Source organism: Hylobates moloch, unplaced genomic scaffold, assembly GCF_009828535.3.
Source record: "Hylobates moloch isolate HMO894 unplaced genomic scaffold, HMol_V3 SCAFFOLD_8, whole genome shotgun sequence".
NCBI classification, from domain to species: Eukaryota; Metazoa; Chordata; class Mammalia; order Primates; family Hylobatidae; genus Hylobates; species Hylobates moloch.
In genome coordinates this window covers 84,860,016-84,878,220 of record NW_026652283.1, presented here as the reverse complement: position 1 = coordinate 84,878,220, position 18,205 = coordinate 84,860,016, and the positions used below count along the sequence as shown (strand labels likewise).

General features: G+C 44.0%; 1 protein-coding gene across 6 annotated transcripts in view; it reads right to left on the bottom strand.

Annotated features, from left to right (window-relative positions):
• Window positions 1–18,205, bottom strand: part of ZNF445 (zinc finger protein 445) — a 38,259-nt gene that overhangs the window by 10,131 nt on the left and 9,923 nt on the right. Inside the window, exons 2-7 of one of the 6 annotated variants that reach the window (XM_058442082.1) lie at window positions 16,201–16,416; window positions 5,639–6,211; window positions 1,823–1,991; window positions 1,377–1,471; window positions 956–1,082; window positions 23–133 (exon numbers count right to left, since the gene is read on the bottom strand). In XM_058442082.1, coding sequence (XP_058298065.1) covers window positions 23–133; window positions 956–1,082; window positions 1,377–1,471; window positions 1,823–1,991; window positions 5,639–6,067 — 931 coding nt within the window. In that variant the 5' untranslated portion in view covers window positions 6,068–6,211; window positions 16,201–16,416. Of the gene's footprint in view, window positions 1–22; window positions 134–955; window positions 1,083–1,376; window positions 1,472–1,822; window positions 1,992–5,638; window positions 6,212–8,209; window positions 8,361–16,200; window positions 16,417–18,205 lie in introns of those variants that run through there. The other 5 variants (XM_058442084.1, XM_058442083.1, XM_032161881.2 and 2 more) reach the window with 5 other exon arrangements.

Sequence of the window (18,205 nt, the reverse complement as noted above, 5' to 3'; positions counted from 1 at the left end):
TGGCAGGTTCTCTGGAACTCACCTGTAGGGGCAGCACCTGGATTCCCCTTAGGCTGAGCTGCCTGCACGTTCAGGCCCCATGGCTCCCTTGCTTCCAACCAGGAGATCAGAGCAGGTTTGGTGAATGGTCCCACTGCAGAAAAGAAGGGAATGGCATGAGAAGGGAGATGGATGACACAGAACTACTCTTCAGGACCTCTAGGCCTGAAGTCCTGGTGGGAAGGTGGGAAAGGTCAGGAAGGCAGGCAGCAGAAGCTAGCGAAGGAGGCCCAGTCATTTCAAATAGCCCTGGGCAGAGATAAGAGAGACTGACAGAAGTTGCCCACAAAAGGATTACTAGAATTTTCCAGAGGTGAGAACCACACATCTACTTAATTGGTTACATCAGCCAACATTTTTTGAATGTCTAAACGGACTAGGAACTTAAAACATATTACCTTTAATCCATTGTTTTTATTTGTCTGTTTGAAATAGGGTCTCACTCTGTTACCCAAGCTGGAGTGCAGTGGCGCAATCTTGGCTCACTGCAGCCTCGTCCTCCTGGGCTCAAGCAATTCTCCAGCCTCGGCTTCCCAAGTAGCTGGGATTACAGGCGTGCGTACCACATGCTTGTATTTTTGTATTTTTTGTAGAGATGGGGTTTCACTATGTTGCCCAGACTGGTCTCAAACTCCTGAGCTCAAGCAGTCTTCCCACCTGGGCCTCCCGAAGTGCTGGGATTACAGGTGTGAGCTACCACACCCAGCCACCTTTAATCTTTACAATAATCCAGAATGGCAGGCATTATTCTCCCCATTTTTCAAAAGAGGCTACCAAGGTGCTAGATTAAGTGATCTGGTCAGCAGTTACAGAGCCAAGATCTAAAACCAGGTCAGGTACCTTTCTATGCAGCACAGAACAACCCAAGAAGGCAGAAATAAAGACAGATAGAAGCATGAGGATATCGATTACTTACCCAGGGAAGCCATGTTCCTATAATTCTCCAGCATCACATCCCTGTACAGGTTCCTCTGAGCAGAGTCCAGCCACCCCCACTCGTCCTGGGAGAAGGTCACCTCCACATCCTTGAAAGTCATAGTCTCCTGAAAAAACACTGTGCCCTAGAGCTGGTCCACAGCTCCCAGCTTTGAGGTGGAATGGGAGAGAAGGGGAATAAACTGGCTCTGTGTGAGCGCAGGATGGACCTGGCAAAGGTGAGAGGGAAGACCATCACCCAGCAGAAGACCTCTGGGCTTGAGGGGGATAATCTGGTCTCTGGAACACGGGTCTTTGGATGTGAGGTTACTAGACAGAGAAACCCAGGATGGGGGAACTGCACTATCCCATTAGGCAGCGACGTGGGGACATCAGGAAGGACCAAATGTCCTGTGGCTCACCTGGAGCTGGGCTGTCAGGGACCTGGTTGGTGTTACCTGGTCTCCTGGGCACCCCTCTCTATGGAAAAGGGCAGGCATCTGGGCAGCAGGAGTATCTGAAGGAGAAAAAGCCATGAGAGAGCGGCTCAGCTCCGGACAGCCCACTGAGAAGCCCACTCTTCCCCCAAGTAGGAGACTCCTGGACCCATGAGCAGGTACAGAATGTTGTTAAATACCCATCTCACATGTCCTCAGTCTACTGGGGCGAGGAAAAGGGTAGTGGGATGGGGGGTGTAATGGGGGAAGAGCAAGCCACATATGGGTTATAGAATGCATGGAGAGGACAGAGAGCTAAGGGCCAGGACAGAAGGAGATTCTCATGAGAGGACAGATGTGGAAAGACAACACTACAGGAAATGCAAGAAGTGTGGCATAAGGCTGGGGTCTTAAGGCCAGGCAGCAAGTACCGGATTGCCCAGCCAGGAAGTCACGTGCTTCTATTTCATAGGGAGGCTCCAGGTGGTCCCCCAGAGCAGAGCTGCTCCTGAGAGGTGAAGCAAGGGACCATATCTGTGCAGATCGCAGGGCTCCTGTACCCATCCAATGCACATCTGGGCTCTGGGCAGGGCCCGGGTCCTGGCAAGAAGAAAATGTTGTGAGAGGATCTTTCTGGGAATCAGAAAGCAAACTCAGAGAAGAGACCACATGACCAATCTCTAAAGGACAAAGGCTGAGGGATAGGTAAGCCAGGTCCTTTATTACTTCCAGACAGGAGGAAAGGGCAAGAAGAATGCCTCCAACCACCTCAGCCTCCTTGGGCTCTAATGAGGGTCATGGGAGAGTTCAGGTAGAGACAGACTCCAGCGCAACACAAGGAAGCACATGGTAACTCAGTACAACACTCTTGTCAGGCCTCAGATGACACAGTGCCACCTTCCCACTACCCCTCAGCTCCCGCCCCAGGCCTATAACTTTGAAATGAGAGAGAAGGAACTAGTTTCTGAGAATTAAACTCATAATGGTTCACAGTGGAGATACAGTCAAGTAATATCTACTGTCAAGTGCTGCTCTAGGCACTGATGTACAAACTGAACTCAAAGAGGCAGGCCAGCTCCCAAATTGTAAACTTGTTTTTAATAATAACACTGATACAGAGGCAATGCTAATCACGAGAGTCAGCCATGGAACCATAGAAGAAAGTCTCCAGTGTAAAAAATGGCAGTGTCCATCTAAGTAGAGACCAACAAAGAGGAAGCATTTGCCCTGAGACTTCAAATAACTCTGGTCTCTGAGGCAAGGCTGTCCCTCATATAGAGATGAGTACAGGAAACTACAGTTTGAGATTTTCTGGTCCTGTGGCTGAGATAGTCTCTATACCAATATGGACAAATCTTAGCCCAAGGCCATTAATCATCTGATACAGAGATACACACTAAAGATGACGAACTGACCACAATAATTTATCTCCCATTTTTTATTCTTCTAATAAAGGAAGAATTAAAAAAAAATAAAGAATATGGAAGCATAGCAAAACGAGTTTAAGAACAAACTTTCTCGGGCCCTGGTTTTTCACACTGTGATAATTTTGCTGAACCACAGAACGATTCTGTGACTTTACATATATCTTAAAGCATTTCTCTTCATTTTGCAAATTTCGGGGGCTTCTCCCAGCCCCCATTGTCTTCTAAGTAGCTTTCAACCAGGTAGGCCCTTTCTGCTCATGTGGCAATGTTTTCATGGATTTTTAAAATTACATCTAGCTGTAAATGAGCTGAATATAACCAAGCCATGGTTTTGTAACTACTGTGTACCTTATTTCCTTTTATAAATTATTATCAGATCCTTTTGAACATTTCATTGTTTTCGTAAAAATAACAAATGTTCTTTTAAATTTTTTAAAATAGTACCCCATGTTGTGCAAAAACATTTTCTAATAGTTATACCCTGTGTCTATTTATTACCATTTACTGCTGGTAGACCATGTCCTGACGTCTTACTTGATTTAATTTTTATAATAAAGTTTTAGGGACAAGTATGTCAAATTTGTTTCAGAAATCTTTTTTTTTTCAGACGTAGTCTTGCTCTTTCGCCAGGCTGGTGTGCAGTGGCGTGATCTCGACTCACTGCAACCTCCACCTCCCTGGTTCAAGCAATTCTCCTGCCTCAGCCTCCCAAGTAGCTGAGACTACAGGCGCACACCACCATGCCCAGCTAATTTTTGTATTTTTAGTAGAGATGGGTTTTCATCATGTTGGCATGGATGGTCTTGATCTCTTGAGCTTGTGATCTGCCACCTCGGCCTCCCAAAGTGCTGGGATTACAGGCATGAGCCACCGCGCCAAGCCACAACTTTCATTCATACATGAATTATGTGTGCAGAGTCATATATGTATATGTATGAATGTGTCTCTCTCTCTCTCTCTCTCTATATATATATATGTATGTATTTTTGTTTTTTATTTTTTTTGAGACAGAGTCTTGTTCTGCTGCCCAGTCTAGACTGCACTGGTGCAATCTCAGCTCACTGCAGCCTCCACCTTCCAAGTTCAAGCAATTCTCCTGCCTCAGCCTCCTGAGTAGCTGGGTCTACAGGTGCACACCACCACACCTGGCTAATTTCTGCCCTTTTAGTAGAAATGGAGTTTCACCATGTTGGCCAGGCTGGTCTCGAACTCCTGACCTCAAGTGATCTGCCCGCCTTGGCCTCCCAAAGTGCTAGTGCTAGAGGCGTGAGCCACTGCGCCTGGCCAGAATCATGTATTTTTATATAAATAAAATTTTAAAGAAGCCTTAAAAAAGTGATAAATGCTTTTTTAAAAAACTGTAACAATACAGGAAGCATCAGCTCCCCTGTGTGCAGCAGAAGGACAGGAAGAACGCACTTGAACTGACCGGCTGCTGCTCTCCTGCCAGGCCTGGGACCGCCAACTCTGCCAGGGCCAGGCACATGATAAGCACTTGAATATTTACTGAACAAATTCTCATGATTAGACCATTTCTGCATTTTCTTCTCAATGAACAGAGGCTCTGAAAGGTACAACTAAGTGGTCACAGATGTTGAGGTTGTGGAATGAAGTCTAAAATCGAGGTCTTCCTATTTCTCAGCCCAGCACTGCCCCTCAGCACTCATGTCCATCTTCCCTGCCTCCCATCTCACACACATAGAAAAGGTCCTCAAAAGTTTACTGAGAAGGGCCGGGCGCAGTGGTTCATACCTGTAATCCCAGCATTTTGGGAGGCCAAGGCGGATGGATCACCTGAGGTCAGGAGTTTGAGACCAGCCTGGCCAAAATGGTAAAACCCCATCTCTACTAAAAATACAAACAAAATTAGCTGGGAGTGGTGGGGTACACCTCAAAAAAAAAAAAAAAAGAAAAAGAAAAGAAAAAAAAAAAAGCTTACTGAGAAGGAAGCTACATGGTGCCTGCAGAGTGCTCTTCTGAGTTTTAACATGTACTCTCCCACTGAGAAGCCAAGAGCCCTAACCCTAAATGCTGCCCCAACACCCGCCACTTTACAGGGCTATGGTTAGTCTCAAGTCAAATTAGATAATATGTGGAGATGGACTTTGTATACTGTAAGCCACTGTGTCCAAAGACTAGTTACTGGGCTTTTTTGTTTAGAGACAGGGTCTTGCTGTGTCACCCAGGCTGGAGTGCAGTGGTGCAATCATGGCTCACTGCAGCCTTGACCTACCTGGGTTCAAGTGATCCTCCCATCTCAGTCCCCCAAGTAGCTGGGACTACAGTCACATGCTACCACGTTCAGCTAATTTTTGTAGAAACAGGGTTTTGCCATGTTGCCCAGGCTGGTCACAAATTCCTGCACTCAAGCAATCCGCCCACCTTGGACTCTAAAGTGCTTAGATTACAGGGTGAGCCACTATGCCTGGCCTAATTTTTAAATTATGTATAGAGACAGTGTGGGGGTGTCTCCCTATGTTGTCCAGGCTGGCTTGAACTCTGGGCCTCAAGCAATCCTCCCACCTCAGCCTCCTAAAGTGCTAGGATTACATGTGTGAGCTACTGTGCCCAGAAGTTACTGTTATTTATGGAGACTTGCTGACCCTATCTGGAGCTGATATTCCTCTGAGAAGGTAGGAAAGGATACCTGCGTCCATGGCTTAGGGTCCCGTTCTCAGCTGCTCAGGTACCATGAGAAGAAGGGAAGGCTTCCTCTGCACTCCTTTATACTGACAGTTCAGAGGGCCACCCCCATACCCAGACAAGCTGGCTCACCAGCAGGTAGAGTTCCCTGGGCACCACACACTTGCTCACACTCACCCTCCATGATGTCCCATCAAGGTCCCTCTGCAGCTCCTCCAGCAAGGCCACAGCCTCCTCGCCACTCTCAGGGTTATGGAGCTGCACCCAAACCCGGAGCTCCCCAGGCAGGATGCTCAGGAACTGTTCCAGCACCAGCAGCTCTAGGATCTGTGCCTTGGAAAGAACGTCAGGCCTCAGCCACCAGCGACAGAGCTCCCGGAGCCGGCTCAGAGTTTCTAGGGGCCCCGAAGACTCATGGTAGCGAAGCTGTCTGAAGAGCTGGCGGAACAGCTCCTGGCCAGGGCGGTTGAGCGTCTGTGGTCTGGCAGCCTGCACTGGAGTATAGCTTTCATCCTCTTCTTCCTTCTTTACTGTCTGAAGCCGCCCTCGCTCCCTCGAAGACTGGGCCTGAGCTGGATAGACAGCATGCCACCTGCCTGGAGGCATCACTCCTGTTCAGGGACTAACCAGAAGAGTGCAAGCCAAGTCCACCTTAGACGTGGGTCCTCAGAAGTATCTTCTCAGCAGTCAACAATGCCATTTGCTGGGACATCAGAAGTCATCGGCAAGTGACCGAAATAACCAGCATTTCTGTGCAGGAGGGGATGAGAGAATAATGTCCATTATACATGGTGCAGTTGGATTCTGCTGATTGGGATTATCTTTGTATGTATAAGAAGGCCATTTGCACAGAGGTATATGCCAGTATCAAGTAGACCAGAGCTAGGCTGTCCCCTATTGGAGTAAGCTAAGAAAATATCCCACGATAAAACATATACGGAACTTATACATTAAAACTTTGTAAAAAACACAAAGGGATGATGAAAAAAGTCAGAGAAGATCTAAATAAATGAACAGACATACCATATGCATGTACTAGAAGATGTGACACAGTAAAGATGTAAATTCTCTCCAAATTGATCTATAGGTCTAATGCAAATCCTACCAAAATCTCAACCAGATTTTTTTGTAGATATAGACAAATTTATGTGGAAAGGCAATGGAATTAGAATAGCTAAAATTATGACAGGTCAGGCATGGTGGCTCACACCTGTAATCCTAGCACTTTGGAAAGCAGAGGTGGGCAGATTGCCTGAGCTCAGGAGTTCGAGAGCAGCCTGGGCAACATGGCGAAACCCCATCTCTACTAAAAATACAAAAAATGAGCCAGGCATGGTGGTGCGTGCCTGTAATCCCAGCTACTCGGGAGGCTGAGGCACAAGAATCACTTGAACCCGGAAGGCAGAGGTTGCAGTGAACCAAGATCGTGCCACTGCACTCCAGCCTGGGCAACAGAGCAGGAGTCTGTCTCAAAACACGCAAGCAAGCAAGCAAGCAAACAAACAAACAAAACCAAAAAACAATTATGACAAAGAAGAATAAATTGGGAGGGATCAGTCTGAAAACAGTCTACCTGATTTCAAGACTTATAGCTACATTAATCAATTCTGTGTAGTATTGGTGGAGGAAGAGACACATAGGTCAATGGAATAAAATAGAAAAACCAGAAACAGAACCACACAAGAATGCCCAACTGACTTTTTAAATACCAAATGTGATTTTGCTATTATAATATTTTAAAATATCTCAAATGAGCAATTCAAAAACAAAAACAAAAAATCCTGAGAATCCAATCCCCTAGTTGATTTTATGACCCAACAATGGGTTACAAATTATAATTTGAAAACTACTAATCCAGCTTCCCACTCGACTCTTGTATTTCTTTTTATAATTCATCATAAGATGTGGTGTCCAAGGGTTCAAGTCACTTTCAGGAGGTAGCACTTTGGGAGGCCAAAGTGGGTGGACTGCTTGAGGTCAGGAGTTTGGGAACAGCCTGGCCAATATGGCAAAACTCCAGGTCTACAAAAAAATACAAAAAATTAGCTGGGCATGGTGGCATGTGCCTATAATCCCAGCTACTCGGGAGGATGAGGCACAAGAACTGCTTGAGCCTGGGAGGCAGAGGTTTGCAGTGAGCCAAGATCATGGCACTGCACTCTACACTCCAGCCTGGGTAACAGAGCGAGACTCCATCTCAAAAAAGAGACTATCTGGAGTATATTTTGGGCTCTGAAGGAATGTTTGTTTCTTCATACCTGGGGAAGGAGCTTGTGCTACGAATCACATCACTATGTAGAGGAGTCCACACCTGCAATACGCCCAACTGATTTTTTTTTTTCCTTTTTTTTAAAGACAGGGTCTCTTTCTGCTGCCCAGGCTGGAGTGCAGTAATGTGATCACGGCTCACTGCAGACTCAAACTCCTGGGCTCAAGCGATCCTCTTGCTTCAGCCTCCAGAGGAGGTGAGACCACAGGCATGTGACACCACACTCAGATAATTTAAAAATTATTTTTAGAGATGAGGCTATGTTACCTCAAACTCCTGGCCTCAAGTGATCGATCCTCCCATATCAGCCTCCTAAGTAGCTAGGATTACAGGGCATGAACCACTAAGCCTGACCTCCAATCAATTTTTGATAAAGATGCAAAAGCAGTTCAAAAGAGGAAGGGTAATCTTCTCACCAAATGTTGCTGGAGCAAGTGGACATCTATAAGCAAAATAAGGAAAACTGACCAAAATCTCACCTCTTGTACTCTTGAATTCAAAATGGATCAGACTTGGCCAGGTGTGGTGGCTTATGCCTGTAATCCTAGCACTTTGAGAGGCCTAGGCGGGTGGATCACGAGGTCAGAAGTTCGAGCCCAGCCTGACCAACACAGTGAAACGCCGTCTCTACTAAAAATACAAAAAAATACAAAAAAAATTAGCTGAGCGTGATGGCATGTGCCTGTAATCCCAGCTACTCAGGAAACTGAAGCAGGAGAATCACTTGAAGCTGGGTGGTAGAGGTTACAGTGAGCCAAGATCACACTACTGCACTCCAGCCTGGGCAACAGAATAAGACTCCGTCACAAAAAAAAAAAAAAAAAAAAAAAGGATCAGACTTAAATATAAGCCATAAAACTATACAACTTTTAGAAAACAATCCAGGAGGCTGGGCGCAGTGGTTCACACCTGTAATTCCAGCACTTTGGGAGGCCAAGGCAGGCGGATCACGAGGTCAAGAGATTGAGACCATCCTCATCAACATGATAAAACCCCATCTCCACTAAAAATACAAAACTTAGCTGGGCATGGTGGCACGCGCCTGTAGTCCCAGCTACTCGGGAGGCTGAGGCAGAAGAATCACTTGAACCCAGGAGGCGGAGGTTGCAGTGAGCCGAGATCATGCCATTGCACTCCAGCCTTGCGAAAGAGTGAGACTCCACCTCAAAAAAAAGAACATAGGAAAAAGCCTTTAGGATCTAGGATGAGGCAAATAGTTCTTATGCTTGATATCTGTGATATTATGATATATACGCACATTGATTTTTATCCATGGTTCATGGCTCCTAACTCCCATAGCCCTTATTTCCCAAGTGACTAAAGCAATAAGCATATCTTTTGTTAAATTATTTGGCTTTTGTCTTTGATTCCCAAAGCAGCTTTGGAACTTCAGAGTGATAAAGGTAAGACAGCCTTTTGTTATAATATTGGTGCGTTTTAGGCCTCAGAAGTAGGGCTCAGAAAATAGAACATTTCTCTCTGACCTTTTCTTGCCCTCCTTTCACCTGCTCCTTTTTCTCCCCAAGGCAGGCCATAGAAACTAAAAATATAGTCATCTTCCCACTTTTCTGTCTTTCTGCTGGCCATAAATTCTCTGACCTATCATATCTGATTGTAAGTCATAAGATACCCATTTCAGGAGTCCTACCTCATACTCAGTAAGTAGAAATGCTGTACAGAGAGGCCAAGAAGAATTTGAACTGACAGCCTGAATGTCCCCACTCCGTCTATTAATATGAGATCAAACTCTTTTTGTCCAGTCACGTCTTACATGGTTGTCCACGCTTCAATCACACTTATCCAATGAAGTCTCCATAAAAGGTCCAAGAGGATGGGGTACAGAGAGCTATGGACAACCGCACTTGTGGAGGCTTGCAGGAAGGTGAACAAGAACTCATCCATGTGCCAGGATAGTGGCACATCCCATCTCCACAGGAACAAAAGCTCCTGCACCCAGAACACTGCTAGACCTCCCTCTATGTATCTCTTCATCTAGTTGTTTATTGTATCCTTTAAAATATCCTTTATAATAAATTGATAGATGTGTTTCCCTGAGTTTTGTGAGCTGCTCTGCCAAACTGAGCGACACAATCAGAAAATTAATTAACACAACAACAACAAAATAAAACACCCAGAAATAAAGCTAATAAAAAATGTACAGGATCTTAAAAGATAAACAAAAGACATAATAGACCTGAATAAATCTTAAGTATGGAAAGACAAATCTTTTCACGATGCCAATTCTTCCTAAGGTAATGTGTGGTTAATAAAATCCCAACCAAATTCCACTATCTCTCCTTAGGGCTTGATAAGCATATTCTAAAATTCAAGCAAATGAGTAAAAGGCCAAGAATAGCCACGATAACTTTTTAGAGGTGAAAATATTTGTTCTACCTGACACTAAGGCTTACTATAAAGCTACATTAATGAAAACACTGAGTATTACTGAAGGAATACGCAAATAGTAGATAAAAGAAACAGTACATACAGAATCCTGACATGGGCTTATGCATACATATATATTTGGTCTATGATAGAGGCAGCATTAGAAACCAGTGGGAAAGATTAGACTATTCAATGAATTGCATTGGGACAACTGGCTAGCCAAATTAAAATAACAAATAAAATCACACACCAAAAAAATGAATTCTAGTTAAAGATTTACACTAAAAAGGCACATTCTTCATGCCCCAGGAACTTTCCTTCTAAGAATCTACCCTGAGAGCCAGGCGTAGAATCTACCCTGAGGTGGCTCACATCTGTAATTCTAGCACTTTAGGAGGCCAATATGGGAGGATCACTTGAGCCCAGGAATTCAAGACCAGCTTGGGCAACACAGCAAGACTCCGCTTCTATTGAAAAATGAAATAAAATAAGAATCTACCCTGGAAAAATATATGCACGGTATATAGACATTTACATGAGTGTACACTAGAGCACTCTGTAACATAATATTGAAAACAACCTACTTGCCCAACAATAGGCCTAAACACAAGTGAAACTGCCTTTGCAAAATTATGACTGAGACAGTGAAAGAGATCTAACTTAACTGATTCCATCTTGTTTCTAACCTCCAAGCTGTCCTTGTTCATTCCTGGGTATAGGCGGAACTAACTTTGGGAGAAACTTATAGTTTAAACAAAGAGAGTAACAACCCTTTCCCAAAGCAGACCTCCTTCTTGCCTGGGGACTAGATTGCCTTTGTAGGGCTAACATTAGCCACAAGATTAGAAATTATGGTTTAGGAGTCATGTAGCTGGAAGCTACAAGATTCTGACCCTCCCTAACTGTTCCTAAGATCAATGCCTGAGATATTTTGCAGACCCTGCACTTGATGGATTAGCTGGCACAACCCAGATCAATAAACTAGCTCATCTGATCTTGTGGCCCCCCACCCAGGAACTGACTTAGCACAAGAAGACAGCTGTGACTCGCTATGATTTCATCTCTGACCAATCAGCACTCCTGGCTCACTGGCTTCCCCCCATCCACCAAGTTATCCTTAAAAACTCTGCTCCCTGAATGCTTGGGGAGACTGATTTGAGTAATAAAACTCTGGTCTCCCGCACAGCCAGTTCTGTGTGAATTACTTTCTCTATTGCAATTCCCCTGTCTTGATGAATCAGCTCTGTCTAAGCAGCAGGCAAAGTTTACTCCTTGGGCGGTTACAAATTTGGGGGCTTGTCCGGGACTGCCCATGGTTCAGTGGCCCCCCTCCAGTGATGGATCCAGAAGACAGCCCAAGCAGCCACCTAGCTCTTTTGGAACTGGGGGCTGATTCTGGTACTCTCTCTACTGGCGGGGCACTGCTGACCCAATGTGCACAGATTTAATAGCAACGGAGAAATAGTCCTGGGGGGACATCCCTTAACTGTAGCCCTATCACAGGGTGTTTGTCTGTAGCCCCACTGCAGAGTGTCTGCATTGGTGAGTATCCTAGGTGCTGCCAATGCCTCCTTCCTTCTCCCAGCAGCTTCTGTAGCCCTATGGTGTGGTGTCTGTAGCCCCATTATGGGGTGTCTGTTTGTAGCTCCACCATGGGGTATCTGTGTCTGTAGCACCACTGCCGGGTGTCTGTTCAGCTCCTGAAGTGCTCCTTCCAACCAGTAGGAAGAGTCCTGGTTTGGAAGACTTCTACTCAATCAGGAAGATTTCGAGGAGGTTTCTCAGACCGAGAATAGGAGGATAGCTTGGTTAGGGATCTGATTTAGAAGGCATTCTGTCTGTCTCATCTTTGTGTGTGTTTGTTTATGTGGAAGGGATCTCAGAGGGGTTGCTGATGGAAGTCCAGCAGGCCTAACTCAAAGAACTTTCCTTATTCGTCTGGTCACATTCGATGAGCTCTAAAGAAGGCTCAACGCTCAACAGGTCTGTCTCTTGGGGTGACTATCTGCTCTTCCCCTTGCCCAGAGACCCCATTGTGAATTACCATTCATAGGTTGTCCTTTCCCATCTGGTATGGATCAAAGACAACAAGGACCAATGGGAAAAAGTTTGAGCTTTGTCAGGTTGACTTTGGGTGCTGAACAAGGTGACTAATGTTTGTTTTGTTATGTGTGTTTTGCTGGGATAGAAAATGTTAATTCAGTTCCCCATGCAGCCTGTTGGGCAAATTAAGAATCTTGCCTATGGTTTCAGGAAAGAGAAAAGGGTGATTTTCTCTTGTAAAGTGGCTTGAACCCCACAGCTATGGCGCAGTGAGCAGGGTCATCAGAACCTGCTCCATTCTTCTGGAAGATGCAGAGAAAGGGAGCCCAGAAACCTGGTATACCGGCAAAAAAGGGTAAGAAATGCTTACCAGCCAAGTTTCTGGTCTCTCTCTTTCTCTGTCTGGGCAAATGGTAAATGTCACTATTTGTCTCTCTGCAAGGGTTTGATTAATAGAAACTAGTCTTAGGCGGTAGCAAATCTGGTGTACTTTGTGCTAAGAATTTGTCTTTCTGTGTTCTGTAATGGAGAAAGGACTATCACAGGATAGAATGTGGGTTTAGGACCCCTATAAGCCCGCCTTTCAAGCCAGCCTAGCAGGCTGGACAGTTACTTTGCTACAGGTCTCTGAAACCAATATTGTATGAAATTTATTTGTCTTGTTTTCTGTCCTTAAGAGCTTAACCTTGTGACAATGTGGGGATACCTTCTCTTGGTTTCCGCCATCCAGAGGACAGGAATTTTGAGGTTCATGTCATAGGTAGCCCTAAAAATTATCTTGAGTAGTTAAAAGCCTTTGAAAGCTTGAAATTGGCTTCTCTAGGCTCCTTCTGGGAAGAACCACAGAAACTGCTCATTGCTCTAACTCAGTAGCTAAGGCTTTACTTTTTGACAATGGCAGCCTGGGTTCTATTCTTGGCTTCCGGAATGATTCCTTTTTGGTATTTTATTTATGTAACTTTGCCATTTATTGAGGTTCCCCACCCACTCATGGATAGTTTCTGATTTCCTATCTTAAATTTTCCTTTCTCTAAACTACCCTGGGGGAAGATTCTAAATCTTGAAAAAAAAAAGAAAAGAAACTGCTTACCATCTTTTTGAGACACCTGTGTGTCCACGGCTAAGTTATAACCTTAGTGAAAACTGATGAATTTCATGTGGGAAGTTACCTGTGGTAAAATTCAAAAGTCAAAAATATTGGCCGCTTGGTATGGCTAAAGTTGGGTAATAAAAAAATTTTAAAGAATTTTTTTTAAGAGTGCTGTGGTTAAAAGCTTAATTAAAAGTGGATAAACAAGCTATAGGTATATTTAAAAGGCCTTTTTTTTTCTTCTTGGAACTTGTTTTTCTGGAAAAAGATTTTTTCTTCTCAGTCGACTGAATTATTTTTCTCCTCTTTTTTTTTCTTTTTGTGAGACAGAGTCTCAATCTGTTGCCCAGGCTGGTATACAATGGCACGGTCTCAGCTCACTGCAACCTTTGCCTCCCAGGCTCAAGGGATTCTTCTGCCTCAGCCTCCCAAGTAGCTGGAATTACAGGTACCTGCCACCACACCCAGCTAATTTTTGTATTTTTAGTAGAGATGGGGTTTCACCATGTTGGCTAGGCTGGTCTTGAACTCCTGACCTCAGGTGATCTCCCTGACTCAGCCTCCCAAAGTGCTGGGATTACAGGTGTGAGCCACCGAGCCCAGCCTGTCTTGCCACTCTTAATGCACAGATGAGAGGCCCTAAGATAACTTCTGGTAGCCTGGAACTCATTGGGAAAAACAGAGGAGGCACCACAGACCCCGTTTTGGGGGAAACAAACCAACCAACCACCTCTGTTTTCCTCATGAAACCACAGGAATTAAAAACTGATAGATCCCTTTCAAAATCAAAGGCTCTGTTCTGTTTTGCGTTATGTTATCTGACGGTTTTGAGTTTTGGGGTATCAGAAATTACTTCACATTATGAGAGAGCTTTGGCGTGTAATAACTAGGTAGGAAATATACTTTAAGGGATGGCTAAGAGTAGTTATGGAGGGATACTTGACTCTGCACACTTGGATCATACAAGCATGCTCTTGGCCACCTGGAAGATAAGGAAACATCCCCACCCCGAACTGGGAGATGAGACTCCCACGAGAGATGGGCTGATTACAAAATGGGATAATTGGGTTTGGGTTGCCTTGTAATGAAATGCAGGGTAGAAGCACTACACTGTCAACTGGTCACGGTAGCTCATGCCTGTAATCCCAGCACTTTGGGAGGCTGAGGTGGGCGGATCACTTGAGGTCAGGAGTTCAAGATCAGCCTGGCCAATATGGTGAAACCTCGTCTCTACCAAAATGCAGAAATTAGCCAGGCGTAGTGGTGCGTGCCTGTAGTCCCAGCTACTTGGGAGGCTTACGCAGAAGAATCGCTTGAACCTGGGAAGTGGAGGTTGCAGTGAGCTGACATCATACCACCGCACTGCAGCTTGGACCGCAGTGAGACTCCATCTCAAAAAAAAAAAAAAGCAGCAGCAGCACTGCACTGTCTTCTCCTGTAATATTTCCCTCCTTTTGGGGATCCAGGATCCAGTATAAAAAGGCACCCTTAATCTTGGGGATCTGTCTTTGCCTTCAGCTGCTTATTTGCTGCTTATGTGGCCCTAGAAATACATGCTTTCCTGGTCCTGTTCCTCCAAGGGCTCAATTCTGAAGCCAGTAATCCAATTAAGAAACTGGCAAATGAAAAATCTTACAAGGGCTGAATCTTCTGTGTATTTCTATATGTTGTATGTTTATATACAAAAGAGCTCTGACTGGCTTAGGAAAGTAAATGCTTAAATCAAATATTCTGTCAGAAAAATAGAAACCTTTAATGCCTTTTTGTTCACGTGGCTTTAGTATTCTTTTAGAAATAAAAACAGTTTTAAAGACTGATAAAATGTCTTGAAAATGGAAACATTTGGTCTAAATTAAGATATCAGATTTGCCAAATGCTTTAAGGTCAAATTGTTTCTTTGACTTCTGAGAATTGTTCAATTTACCTATTTTAGAGCATTAGATTATAGATAAGGCCTTGGGACATATGGAGAGCCACGCCCGTTGGCTATGCTAAAAAGAGTCAGACCTTATCATCATTTCTGTCTGATATCCTAGGCTCCACCCCAAGCTGGGCACAGTGGCTCACGGCTCTAATACCAGCACTTTGGGAGGCCGAGGTGGGTAGATCACGATGTCAGGAGTTCGAGACCAGCCTGGCCAGCATGGCGAAACCCCGTCTCTACTAAAAATACAAAAAATTAGCTGGGCATGGTGGCACGCGCCTGTAGTCCCAGCTACTCGGGAGGCTGAGGCAGCAGAATTGCTTCAACCCGGCAGGCAGAGGTTGCAGTGAGCCGAGATTGCACCACTGCATTCCAGCCTGGGGGACAGAGCGAGACTCCGCCCCCCCCCCCAAAAAAAATCGCTTACTTAATCAGATTTTTCACTAAAAATAAAATTTGCTAAGACTTAACATTGTAACATTTAATTGAGACCACTGGAGAAATAGTTTTACATACAAGGTGTGTAGGAAATGTTTTTGGTAAAAGATTATAAGAAGGCATGGGAATATGGCTTTTGTTAAAGGGAATGTAATTTTGCCTATTTCAGAAGGTTTTAAGGATTGTCTTAACCTAAAAGAGGAATGGAACAAAACTGAAGGTTTAAGCAAAGTGAATGGGGTTTGTAAAGGGTTGATCTTGTAAAAATTATGTGGGTATAAATGAGTTGGCTAAGATTCAGAAGAAATTATTTAGTTTTCCATGGGTTAAAAAATTAAAATGATACTGATGTGGGGCCAAAATCTGGGCCCATGTGTCCGAATAACAGGGTTTTCTTAGAAAATTGATCTGCTACTTGATGGAAAATTGTAAAGGGGTCTAAAAAGTTTATGAAAATCTTACCTTATGGTCAAACTAACTAAAACTGGATAGAGATATAAACTTTTATTTTAAAAAACTAGCTTTAGGCCAGACGCGGTGGCTCACACCTGTAATCCTAGCACTTTGGGAGGCCGAGGTGGGAGGATTACCTGAGGTCGGTAGTTCAAGGCCAGCCTGGCCAACATGGTGAAACCTCATCTCTACTAAAAATACAAAAAATTAGCCAGGTGCAGTGGCGCGCACCTGTAATCCCAGCTACTCTGGAGGCTGAGGCAGGCAAATCGCTTGAACCTGGGAGGCAGAGGTTGCAGTGAGTCGAGATCATGCCATGGCACTCCAGTCTGGGCTACAGAGTAAGACTTCGTCTAAAAAACAAACAAACAAACAAACAAACTAGCTTTAACATTAAAGATGCATTAATGCAAACATGAAATTTGGTTTTCTCTTTTGAAGATGATTTTTAAGTAATGTTAAAAGATAATAAAAGGGTTTTGTTTTCTCCTTTGGGTAAACGGCAGGGAAAAAATGGAGAGAGAGAAGAGAGATTCAGTTGGCCTCATGCTATCTTCATTGGGTCTTCTTTGGAAAGCTAAGTCTCCTCTATCAGAGTAAAGGTTTTTCTTTTTTAAATTTTTTTTTTTTTTGGAGTTATCATTTTGGCCAAAGAATGATTTATGGTGACCTGGGATTCTATTTTGTGATATCCAGTGTTTTAAACCTTTGCTACTTGACAAACTTTCCAAAATAAAATTATAAATTATGTCTCTTTCTAACCTAATATTTTAGATATTAGGTCCTCTAAAGTCCAAAAATGACATTTGGCTTATTTGGTACAAAAATCATACAGGAAGCATTGTCAAATAGAAAGCTATTTGGCTTTCTTTGGTCTATATTTGTGTAAGTGTGTTATTAGTATATGTTCTGAAATTATGTAAAACCCCTATAATTCTAATATGACTCAGTATATGTTATCAGTAATCATTATAATTATGTTAACACACTGTATGGCCGGGCGCGGTGGCTCACGCTTGTAATCCCAGCACTTTAGGAGGCCGAGGCGGGCGGATCACGAGGTCAGAAGATCGAGACCACGGTGAAACCCCGTCTCTACTAAAAATACAAAAAATTAGCCGGGCTTGGTGGCGGGCGCCTGTAATCCCAGTTACTTGGGAGGCTGAGGCAGGAGAATGGCATGAACCCGGGAGGTGGAGCTTGCAGTGAGCCGAGATTGCGCCACTGCACTGCAGCCTGGGCGACAGAGAGAGACTCCGTCTCAAAAAAAAAAAAAAAAAAAAACACACTGTATGCCATGGAGGTGGCAAATTTCCTTGTCAATCGTGTCTTTAACTGTGGCTGCCCTAAAATGTTTTTGTCATCCACAGACAATTGTCTCGTTTTGGTCCTCTTTAAAAGATGGTTTTATAATCAGGTATAAAATTTAACAGGTGCTCTTAAATGCAGGATTCTGATTAACTCTGGAGACTGTAACATTAGAATAAACACTTTCTTTTTTATTTTTTTTTTATTATTATACTGAGGTTTTAAGGTACATGTGCACAATATACAGGTTTGTTACATATGTATCCATGTGCCATGTTGTTTTGCTGCACCCATTAACTCGTCATTTAGCATTAGGTATATCTCCTAATGCTGTCCCTCCCCCCTCCCCTCACCCCACAACAGTCCCCAGAGTGTGATGTTCCCCTTCCTGTGTCCATGAGTTCTCATTGTTCAATTCCCACCTATGAGTGAGAACATGCGGTGTTTGGTTTTTTGTCCTTGCGATAGTTTACTGAGAATGATGTTTTCCAGTTTCATCCATGTCCCTACAAAGGACATGAACTCATCATTTTTTATGGCTGATAGTATTCCATGGTGTATATGTGCCACATTTTCTTAATCCAGTCTATCGTTGTTGGACATTTGGGTTGGTTTCAACTCCTTGCTATTGTGAATAGTGCCGCAATAAACATACATGTGCATGTGTCTTTATAGCAGCATGATTTATACTCCTTTGGGTATATACCCAGTAATGGGATGGCTGGGTCAAATGGTATTTCTAGTTCTAGATCCCTGAGGAATCGCCACACTGACTTCCACAATGGTTGAACTAGTTTACAGTCCCACCAACAGTGTAAAAGTGTTCCTATTTCT